At 41.4% G+C, this 10,453-nt stretch overlaps 4 protein-coding genes across 6 annotated transcripts in view; 3 read left to right on the top strand and 1 right to left on the bottom strand.

Annotated features, from left to right (window-relative positions):
* The window catches only part of intu (inturned planar cell polarity protein), a 31,329-nt gene extending 30,410 nt beyond the window's left edge, over positions 1-919 (top strand). For both annotated transcript variants that reach the window (XM_061031874.1, XM_061031875.1), the window contains exon 17: positions 173-919. In XM_061031874.1, coding sequence (XP_060887857.1) covers positions 173-284 — 112 coding nt within the window. In that variant the 3' untranslated portion in view covers positions 285-919. The remainder of the gene's footprint in view (positions 1-172) is intronic.
* cxcl19 (chemokine (C-X-C motif) ligand 19) overlaps positions 1-10,453 on the top strand; it is a 99,007-nt gene that overhangs the window by 48,870 nt on the left and 39,684 nt on the right. The window lies entirely within an intron of this gene.
* ino80b (INO80 complex subunit B) lies at positions 764-5,544 on the bottom strand. The gene is made up of 6 exons (XM_061031891.1): positions 5,332-5,544; positions 5,023-5,163; positions 3,630-3,816; positions 3,382-3,542; positions 1,711-1,883; positions 764-1,613 (listed from the first exon to the last, which is right to left on the bottom strand). Exons 2-6 carry the CDS (start codon positions 5,060-5,062, stop codon positions 1,149-1,151), a joined length of 1,026 nt encoding a protein of 341 aa, XP_060887874.1. The 5' UTR covers positions 5,063-5,163; positions 5,332-5,544; the 3' UTR covers positions 764-1,148.
* aadat (aminoadipate aminotransferase) overlaps positions 5,765-10,453 on the top strand; it is an 8,077-nt gene continuing 3,388 nt past the window's right edge. The window contains exons 1-9 of one of the 2 annotated variants that reach the window (XM_061031888.1): positions 5,765-5,865; positions 6,275-6,349; positions 7,179-7,347; positions 7,801-7,933; positions 8,751-8,825; positions 8,935-9,144; positions 9,285-9,350; positions 9,471-9,553; positions 10,294-10,390. In XM_061031888.1, the coding sequence (XP_060887871.1) occupies positions 6,283-6,349; positions 7,179-7,347; positions 7,801-7,933; positions 8,751-8,825; positions 8,935-9,144; positions 9,285-9,350; positions 9,471-9,553; positions 10,294-10,390 (900 nt within the window). In that variant the 5' untranslated portion in view covers positions 5,765-5,865; positions 6,275-6,282. Of the gene's footprint in view, positions 5,866-6,268; positions 6,350-7,178; positions 7,348-7,800; positions 7,934-8,750; positions 8,826-8,934; positions 9,145-9,284; positions 9,351-9,470; positions 9,554-10,293; positions 10,391-10,453 lie in introns of those variants that run through there. The other variant, XM_061031890.1, reaches the window with a different exon arrangement.

Below are 10,453 nucleotides of genomic sequence, written 5' to 3' on the forward strand. Positions count from 1 at the left end.
GTGTTACTCTGTCAAATAAATCAGAAATGTTGATTTCTGTCTCTTCGATTTGATGCAGGATCAATAAAGTTTGATCTCATCTCTTATCTTTAAGCTGGAAGTCTGATGTTTATGTCTGAGGATTTATATTAAGGCACTTTTCTAAATCTTGTGTTTCCTTGTTGACTTTCAGGCGGATGTTGCTCGAGCCGGTCCCTCAGGAGTTCTACGTGTGCTTCCACGACTCTGTGGCCGAGGTTCCTGTAGAGATGGCCTTCAGACTCTCCTTCGGTCTGGCCTTGTGATGCATCGCCCCCCCGCCCCCGTCCCCCCCCATCTTTGTGGATCTTGACCTTTCAACAGCTGAAGCTTGTGTTGCATTCTCAGGGAATAATACAAACTATGTGGAAATGTCTGAACCTTTGGTGCGCCTACATTTTCCTGCTGATAATGGAGGTTTTGCTGCAGTGATAAGAACGTAGAAAAGGCAGAGTGAGTTTTAACCAGGTTATTTTGTGCAGAGATCTTTTTTGTACAGACAGCTTATACCTCATAAACTTGATTAAAAACCTCTGATAAGAGCAGACGAGAGCTTTAGTTTCCAAAGCTGGACCAATCAAATCGTGCTGCTGCCTCATCAGACATTTCTAATAAAGCAAAACAAGGTGTAGAGATCAGTCTGTGTGCAGTGTTGAGAAGGCATTTCATTTGTAACTTATTGAAAAATGTACAGTTTTATATTTACTTGTTACCAACATAAACAATGAAATTAAAGAACACACAGTTTCTTTTTATTCTTTCTTTACAAATCAGCTCGTTGTCATGGAAGCCCTTTGTCAGACTCCAAACATAATTGTGACATTATTGACTCAGTGTAAATCATAAATACTATTCATAACATTTACAAAGTCCATAATTAAATCACTGCAGGAAAAGAAAACATTATTGTTGATACCAAAGAGCCAATGACAAAGTAGGAAAAACAAAAGTTCACATTTACACAATCAAAGAAAAGGATGTTTACGGTGTAAACTTTGGGACCTCACACATCTGTGCAGCGTCTGTGTAATGTTTTATTACAGATAATGAGCTGTGTGCTCCGTCTTCATACTGGTGTATAAACCAAACGGCATCAGCCTTCATTGAGGATGTAGAAGATCATTTATCATTCAGGCAGCGCTCTCAACCACCAGCAGGTTCCTCTTGTAGCACTCGAGGCTGCAGAGCGGGACCCCGGTCTTGGAGCACGCGTACTTCTTCAGGTTGGTGCACCCGCCTACTCCGCAGTTCAGAGGGGCTGCAGGTGGACTACCGGAACGTGCTGGGACTGGAGTGGGGACACCGGCGGGGAAGGAAATGGCCATGCCCTGGACTGAATCGCTGTAGCGGATCATGGGGGCCTGACTCTGCTTGGACTTCCTCTCTCTCATGCTCTTGATCTTGGCCTTGCTGGTTTTTGTGAGTCTCTCTATCGTCTGGTTCTTGCTCTCCTCCGCCTTCTTGGCGGCCTGCAGGCGGCGCTTCCGGGCTCGCTCCTCCCGCTTCTGCATCATCTCTACGGTCATCTCCTTCTCCTTGTAGCCCATGGGGAGCTCCAGGAGGGGCTGACTCTGCTGCTTGTGTAGCAGAGCTTTCTGAACACACACACAAAAAAAAAAAAAAAAACACACTCAGGACTTTTGTGCTTGTTTAAAGCTTCATGAAACATTTCCTATTTGAATTCTTCCTCACCTGTCTCGCTGTCAGCAGAGACTCGTCGACCTCCTTCTTCAGCTCTCCGTTGTCGTCTAGCTCGCCCTTCTCCAGAGCGTCCAGCCACCTCTCTTCCTCGTCCACCGGCCCGACCAGCAACGAGTCCGAGTCCATGTCCGGCATTGGGGATGTGGCAAGGTTGCTGTCCTCATCTGATACACAACAGACAAATGAAGACCAGAAAACTGTCATAGAAGAGATATACATTTTATAGCAACAGATAAGGTCAAGGTTTCTTTATTCGTCTCCCTAGGGAGAAATTTGTCTCGGATGCTGGGAAATTGCTGCATGGACAATACATCGAAGACAACATAAAAACAGTGATTACAAATGTGGAAAAAAACATTTAGCTCATCCGTGCTACAGTACACCCAAGCGTCTGCTTACGTATCCACACACACACTCACTCACTCCTACAATCACAGGCGCATGCACACTGTGAACATGTACACATGCCACTCCAAACACTTACGGTTTCATACATATATACATGTCTACAGTTACCGGTACATTGGGGGCCTCCTGGTTTTCCGTTCCTCCTCTATTTTTTTGCTCATTAATGAGCTTAACTGAAAAAGGGACTAATGAGTTTTTAAAGCGGTTGTGTTTGCACAGAGGGACCCTGAACCTTCTCCCCGAGTTCAGCAAAACATATTCGGAGTGCAATACACGGGAAGTGTCCGATAAGATGCCGTTGGCCTGTGTGATTGTGGCCTGCTCAAAAAGATCCTGGGGGGTAAGAGGAGCACACATTCCCATGATCTTGCCTGCTGTCTTGATAACCCTACAAACATGAACGTTTCATTTGAACGATCGACGTTAAAAAACAAATCCATTTAAGATGTCGGCTCTGATTCAATCCCACAGAGGTACATTTGTCTGCCAATCATCAGAGACGACTCTAAGTGCATCACTTACTGACATCGTAAAAGAACCACACCAGTGTTTTTATAACCCCCCCTAACCCTAACCCACCACATTCATATAAATCATGTGTGCTTTAAAAAAATGTCAACACTGTGATGACCTCACAAGGTGTAAGAAAACTGACTTGTGACCAGTTGCCTCAACTTGAACCTCTTGTAATTTATTTCACTTTATCAGATTGTTGATTAAAGGTTTTAGTGTGTGTGTGTGTGTGTGTGTGTGTGTGTGTGTGTGTGTGTGTGTTTGTGTCAGACATAGTTCCTTACTAGCTTTTGATTTTTTTGACCCCTTTGATCGATAATCGAGACGCCTTGTGTTCATGAAATCATCTTAGTACACACTCACACAATCCGTACCGGGCCTAAGCCGGTTCACCCCTAAAGTCCTCACAGTTAGTGTGAGTGAGTGAGTGTCCAGTCACTTCCTTGACCCCTGCACGTTTTGGAAGAGGTGTGCTTCGGCTAGGAGATTATCTCTAGGTTAAATATATCTAATGGGAATATGGACGTTACAAAAGCAGAGGGGTAAAGGCTCAAGCAGCCCATGCTACACACTTAAGTTGTTTGAATGTAATGCCTAAACCTTACACCAATAATAAGATATTATATAAGCTCTCTTGTTTAATTATGTTCCCTAAGTATCAAACAATATCTACTCTAACTACAGGATGTGATTATAAACAAGATGCAATCCATAGTGTCTACAGACTGCACTTTAACTCACCCAGCCAGGCTCTGTACTGCTCCAGAGGCACAGAGGGCTCATCATCGTCATCATCGTCATCTTCATCATCATCATCAGTATCATCAACATCATTATTATGAATTATCATCAGAGGAGACGGAGGACAGGCCACACCAGGGTGCACAGTGAAGGTCGGAACACTACAAAACAGAGAACAGAAGCAGTGAAGGACTCGTCAAGTGATCCGGTGTTAGTGAAAGTAAGTAACACCCCACGTGTGATCTCACCTCTTAGTCCCCAGTGTCTGTCCTCCCAGTTTGATCTTGAGTCTGAGCTGTGGAGGCGGAGGAGGCCGTGGAACCACAACGGGCTGGGGCTCCGGGACCTCTGCAAAGGTGTGATGCTTCTTCTTGTGCTTCTTGTGCTTTTTGTGTTTCCGTTTGTGGACGCTGTGCAGGCTGGATCCGCCTTCACCTTAGAGCCACAGAAGTCAAATTACCATCTACATCAGTGGTGTCCAAACTTTTTTTTTTCTTGCGGGCCAAAATTGTCGTGTTAGAATCGCCACAGGTTTTGTTTTTTAAAACAGAGTTGAAAAAATAGTAAGGCTTTGTAGATCAGAATCGAAAGGCTCGCTAAAGAAACCCTTTAATAAAAGGAAATCAAATATTTTGATTTCTTCGTTCCACTTTATTTGTTTATTCCTCAGAATCAATCCTGTAACGTGGTTCATGTTTTTGGGAAAAGCTTTCTGCATTTAGCTCAGGTCATTAAATGGTTAAACAACAGTCCGCTTGTTTGCAAAAACTTTGCATATCTTTTTTTTTTTTCATAGTTTACAAAAAAAATGTGGAAAATAGTAAAAGCTGTAGATTAAAAAAAACAACAACAACAACAACATCCATGTTACTGAACATTTTCTATTTTAGGAATATTGTTCAGCCCTTGTTAACATGAAAAAGAAAAATAAGATAATGTGCCAATCTTAATCAAGGCCTCGGGCCAAAATCTTCTGATTCTTCATTTGAAGTCAAGGGCCGCAAAAAATCCTCTCAAGGGCCGCAAATGGCCCTCGGGCCGCACCTTGGACACCCCTGATCTACATACTGTTGAATAAAAGGTGTTTTCAGATTGAAACACACATTTCCTACAGCTACTCATCAATAACCAGAATATATGTGGGCTGTTACTTTTATATAACTAAATATTAGAGCGCTGTTGCTGACAGTGAATTATTGTTCTGCTTAGAACAAATGTAAAAACAGTTTAAGAAAATGTACAAGAACAAAGTTATCAGACGGTATGAAAGTGGCAGTTAGTGTGTTCTCCTTCTACTTTCTGAGGATGTAAAGACTGAAGTGTCAGATTTGTTTTATGTTGGCGTGATATTCATTCATTGACTGTAATTTGGACAAAACCATCCAGACATTTATTGTTTTGCTTTTTGAGTAAGGGGGGCAGGCAAAACAAGACTTATTCTTCTCCCTGCTCCTTTTCCGTACATGGGATAAAGTGTGAATTGTTTCTTTTCCGTTGTGTGTTTTGACATGTACGGAACAAATAAAAAATAAGCAACTTCACTTAAAATAAGGACAAAAACAATGTTGCATAAGTCATATTCAAGACCTAGAAAGAATTCAGGATTTAATAAAATGAGTGTCAGTAACCTTGCATACTTACAGAGGAACCTGGGGTGAATCATGTCTTTCCTTTTCCCCATTGAGACGATGACAAAGTGGTAAATAACAGGACAGGAGAGTCTCTCTGCAGCTCTACATAGCAGCAGGAATCTCAGATGTGTGATAGAAAACGAAGCTGTTTCTGCAGAACAGAAATAAAAACATTAAACATTTTAGTGGAATGTAGTAGGCAAAAGTAACGTGGATTTAATTAAATACATTTTTTAAAATATTGCATCGTGCCAAGATATAAAATATTGTAACGCATGTATTGTATTTGTTTACTGAGTTTTGTAAACATGAACTGTACCTCATGTAGCTTTAGCATCCTGCACGTTTTCAAGTCCAACACTCACAGTTTGAGCTCCCATTGCAAAATAAACGAAGGTAAACCAGGTAAAAAAAATAAAATACGTAGAAGATAATCCGCTTTTTCTACTTTAAAGGTTATAATTATTATTATGTTTGACAATACGGAGTGAGCACAGCTAAGTTATGCCAACACGATAGCGCTATTCTTACGTCATTTCCGGTTTGTGGCAGCCGGGTTGACTGGCGAGAAACGATTAAAAAAAAAGAAACGTCGTCGGAGCAAAATGTTTTAATGTCCGCACGGTGTTACTGTTTGTTTTCTAACTTTCGTGTGAAAAGCGTTTCTAACAATAACATATTAACGTAAGCAAAGCAGTTTGGTTGAAGAAAAATGTCCGTTTTTTTTTTTTTTTTTTTTGCTTTACAGTTTTGGGTAATGTAGTTCACGTGACGATGACGACAGTTGAGTTCTGTATGTGAAGAAATACATTACCCAGAAGTCCCCGCGGCCGATCGAGCAGCGATACGCAAGGTCAGTTACACAGCTGAATGTTGCCTAACTAATACCGTAAAAATTGTTAAATCTACTTTAACAATATTGTAGTTTCATAAAAACATTGTTCTCCTGTAGGTGTCTCTAGTTGCACACTTTTAACACCATAAGTGTTGATTTATGCTGTACAACTTTACAGTAAGTGTTGATATGTAGCTTTAGGCAAAACAGTCTTGAAAGTGGGGATAATGACATTTAATAAGTGTATATGTTCTAAAAAATTAAATGCATGTGACATTATATTAAATGGAAAAACTAGGCAAGCTCTCTTCTTCACTTTTATAAACACAACAACAACAGGTGGCAGCTAAAGACACAAACAAACTGTATTAATCTGTGTGTTTATGTGTGTGACTGGATTTATTTTAAATTCAATTCAATTTGGCAGGAATCATCATGAATTACGCTCGGTTTCTGACAGCTGTCAGCGCAGCCAGGCAGCCTTCCCCCATCAGGATGCTGAGTGAGTGTTTATGAAAGTGTGTTTATTTTTTATAAATGTTTTTAAGCTACACAGAAACTATATATAAAAAATAAAAAAAAGGTTGTGTGACTGAATCACCTGTTTTGGCCCCTGAGGCAAAATCTTCCAGCCAAGCGTCATTCCTCCTTCCCTTCCCTAGTGCAGCATTTAACTCATATGAAGCAATAAATAACTTTCTGAAGTCACAGTTTCTCAGTTGAGTGACTTTTCTGATTTTTTTTTCCTTTTATCTGATTTTTTTTTACTGAACTTATTGTCTTTGATGTTTGTCCGGTTGATGTGACAGATAATGCAATGTGTAACCATCATCCTGGGCTTTATGGACTGGTGATGAATTTGATCTCAGTTTTCTGACATTGGCTGTGAATTATAAAAAAAAAACACTGGAATACAAATCTTAAATGTTAAAACCTTCAAGTTGTAATTCATATAAATACTTGTCAAATGAATTAAAGCTAAACTGATGAAGGTTTTAAAGAGGTGCTTTTCTAAATCAGATACTGTACAGCTAAAACTTCAAAGCTTTATAGGGGGATATTTTCCTTCGGATGGTCTTGATTAGAATTTATTGTGAGACACTTTGGGGCCAAATTTGATTTAAAAAGTTAAAGTTTTCACATTTAAAATCTTCTGTTTCATTCTCCCCCATTTATCTACAGCTACCAAAGCTTAAACGTTACAAAACATAATTAAATGATGTGTAATGTGCCTTGTTGTTGCCAGAGGTCTTCTACGTCTATTCTAATATTATTATCATTTTAATGATGTGTTGAGGTATTTTATCTGTTTTTTCTTCACCTGTGTGAAGCTGAGCTGCATCAGCGCTCGCCTCTATCCCTGATCTCTTTGGCCGGAGGAGCACCCAACCCCAACACCTTCCCCTTCCTGTCGGCGTCCATCGAGGTGAAGCACGGAGAGACTGTCACGTTTGACGAGGCGGCGATGAAGAGGGCTCTGCAGTACTCGGCTTCTAACGGGTGAGAGATAAAAAAAAAAAAAAACAGGATTCCCGACGCTGGTGGCTTCACGTCAGCCTCAGTGACACTGAAGGAAGAGTTAAACACAGACCCGTCTGGATGACAGTTCAGACGGAAAATAACTTTTCTTTTGAATCACGACTTGAGCTTCACTTTAAATGATGTCAGAGAAGCGTTCAGCAGCACTTTGAGGTTTATCTTTGAGCAGCAGGCTGTTTCTTTTAATGACCACCTCTCACATCTGTAAACACAACTGACTCAAACCTGGAGCTTTGAGTAGTAATGTTAAAGTATAAGTCATTAAAGATACTACACATAGGGCTTCTTTGTTGAGTTACTGTTTGTTTTGTGTGGATGAAAACCCTTCTTCAAGTTCTGTGTATCAAAAGAAGAATGTCACAGTAGTTGCAGTAAGTCATTTAAAAGCCTTTTTTTTTATTTGTTTCTTCTCAGAATCCCTGAGCTGCTAACGTGGATGAAGAACCTCCAGAAAAACCTGCACAACCCTCCGACCGCCAGCTACACCCCGGAGAACGGCCAGATGGACATGTGTGTGACCACAGGGAGCCAGGAGGGGCTCTGTAAGGTACTGCAGCTGGTCATGAAAAACAAGAGGCTCGCGTAAAGACGTAAAGAGCAATACATGGGAAGTCATTTATTTATGTTTTTTTTTTTTTTTTTTTTTTTTTTTTACACATTTAGGGATCTAAAACACAAATAGGTAGTAAAAGTTTTGGAAACGCTCCATCATATTGTTTCAGCCAGCAGCTGCAAAACCATTATGGTTGCAACCCATTCTTTAGGGACAAACACACCCATTCAGAGAAACTTTTAATACATGACAACTTAATGAAAGGCAACACTTAGAGTTAGTTGCTAGTTTTGGTTAGTTGTTAAGTTGCAGCCTTCAAACCCAACAGGGGCCAAAGTCCAGACTTTTAGGACTGGGGTGGCCAATCACATTTCGAGGGTAGCCCATGCGAACCCCCTAGCCGCCCCTCTTGACACATTCCTGAAACCAAACACCTAGCTGTGGGAGTGTCACCCACTTTGGGGGAGGGGTTTACTGCCCTTTGTGATGTCACGAAGGGAAAATCTCCAAACGGCCTGTTTGAGCACACGTTTTCTGAAAAGTGGAGCAGGCAGAAGATGGAGAGGATGGACTTTTCTCATAATTGGGGGGGGGGGGGGGGGGGGGGTTTGTAGACAGACTAGACACATATAAGTGTGTTTTGCTTAACCTTTAACCTTTGTGACCTTTAATGTTTAGCTTTTGTACGACAAGGTGTTGGTGTAGTGGATTAAGTTTGTATCTATAAAGAAGAAATATGTGTATGAACCTCAAGAGCTCTTCTATTCCCATCATGTTGAGATCATTTTCTGTGCTGTTTGTGGTTCTGTAGGTGTTTGAGATGCTGGTCAACCCCGGAGACAACGTTCTGCTGGACGCGCCCACATACTCAGGCACACTCGCAGCCGTGAGAGCACCGTCTTTTTTTTTTTTTTTTTTTTTTTAAACATGACGCATATTTACATTTTTACCCGTGACCCTTCAACCCCCTCTGACCCTTCTCCTTCCTCCTGTAGCTCCAGCCGCTCGGTTGCAACTTAATCAACGTTCCCAGCGATCAGCACGGCATGATACCTACAGCCCTGAAGGAGGTTTTGTCTCGCTGGAATCCCTCAGAGGTCCACAAGCCCGACAGCGACGCCCCCAAGGTCCTCTACACCATCCCCAACGGAGGAAACCCCACCGGTGCCTCCATGACAGCTCAGAGGAAGCAGGAAGTGTACGAGGTAATCACACTGTGGAATCAAATAGTGCAGTTGTTTTTCATCATCTCACATGTAGAGCAGGTCTAGAGCGTTGTTTTTTATATACATTATCAAGAGAGGGCCAACATGAATACATTTTTGCTTTCACATCTTTCTGTCAGCTCGCCCGACAGTATGACATGCTCATCATCGAGGACGACCCTTACTACTTCCTGCAGTTTGATAAGGTAAGAAAAGAGTTTTCTCGACTTCTCGGTTAAAAAAAAAAAAAAAAAAAAAGGGTTCGTTAGTTTTCATTTTTGTCACGTATTCAGTTTACAGTCAGGACTGATTTATTGATTTTTCAGCCGTGGGCTCCCACGTTTCTCTCCATGGACGTTGACGGAAGAATCATCAGGACAGACTCATTCTCTAAGATCCTGTCTTCAGGGTGAGCGTCTTTAAATCTGTGTGTGTGTGTGTGTGTGTGTGTGTGTGTGTGTGTGTGTGTGTGTGTGTGTGTGTGTGTGTGTGTGTGTGTGTGTGTGTGTGTGTGTGTGTGTGTGTGTGTGTGTGTGTGTGTGTGTGTTGTTGTTCTTTAGATGAACTGCATGTAAAGCAGGACTGATACCACTGGAGGATTTATTGATTCTGTGTTGATTCATTCCATCAAGCAGTTTAATTTTTATTCCCTATTTTCATATCTGATGCGTGCGTGCGTGCGTGCGTGCGTGCGTGTGTGTGTGTGTTAAACAAGTTATAGCCAAATATGTCTTACTTTACTAAGTCTAAATACTGTAATATACTTTTAGATTGAAGACTACAGGGTGCTTTAACTTTTCTGTAGAAAGAAATAAAACATGATGATTCATACCAAACAGATATTTAACACTTTTAAGATTAAACACATTAACTTCACAAACATCTACTTTAAATGTTATTATAGATCATGATTTACATCTTCAACCATCTGTAGCTTTAAATACACACTCACACACACAGATCCAGGTTAACAAATAAGACACACTGGTGTGCTGATGGCTGGCCCTGTTTTCTGTTTACTTTTGTCTTCTACATTATGAAATCAGGAACGTTTGACTGTGAGGCCACTTTAGAAAAACAGAAACAGAGTCTGAGAACATGAAGCAGTTTGTAAAGTTTGTCTGCGTCTTCTCTCTCTCTCTCTCTCAGGCTGCGGATCGGTTTTGTGACCGGACCCAAACCTCTGGTAGACCGGGTGGTGCTGCACATCCAGGCCTCCACGATGCACACGAGCACCTTCACACAGGTAAACACCACTCCCTGCTCGCTCAGCTGGTTGCACTGCAGGTTTATACACAAACAGCTTCAT

This window comes from Labrus mixtus, chromosome 23, assembly GCF_963584025.1.
Source record: "Labrus mixtus chromosome 23, fLabMix1.1, whole genome shotgun sequence".
NCBI classification, from domain to species: Eukaryota; Metazoa; Chordata; class Actinopteri; order Labriformes; family Labridae; genus Labrus; species Labrus mixtus.

Coding starts and splice junctions, on each gene's coding strand:
- ino80b (XM_061031891.1), bottom strand. CDS start 5,062: ATGGGGAAAAGGAAAGACATGATTCACCCCAGGTTCCTCT. Junction 1,884..3,381: donor GCAGTACAGAGCCTGGCTGG/GTGAGTTAAAGT, acceptor GTTGTGTATCAG/ATGAGGACAGCAACCTTGCC. Junction 1,614..1,710: donor CTCTGCTGACAGCGAGACAG/GTGAGGAAGAAT, acceptor GTGTGTGTTCAG/AAAGCTCTGCTACACAAGCA.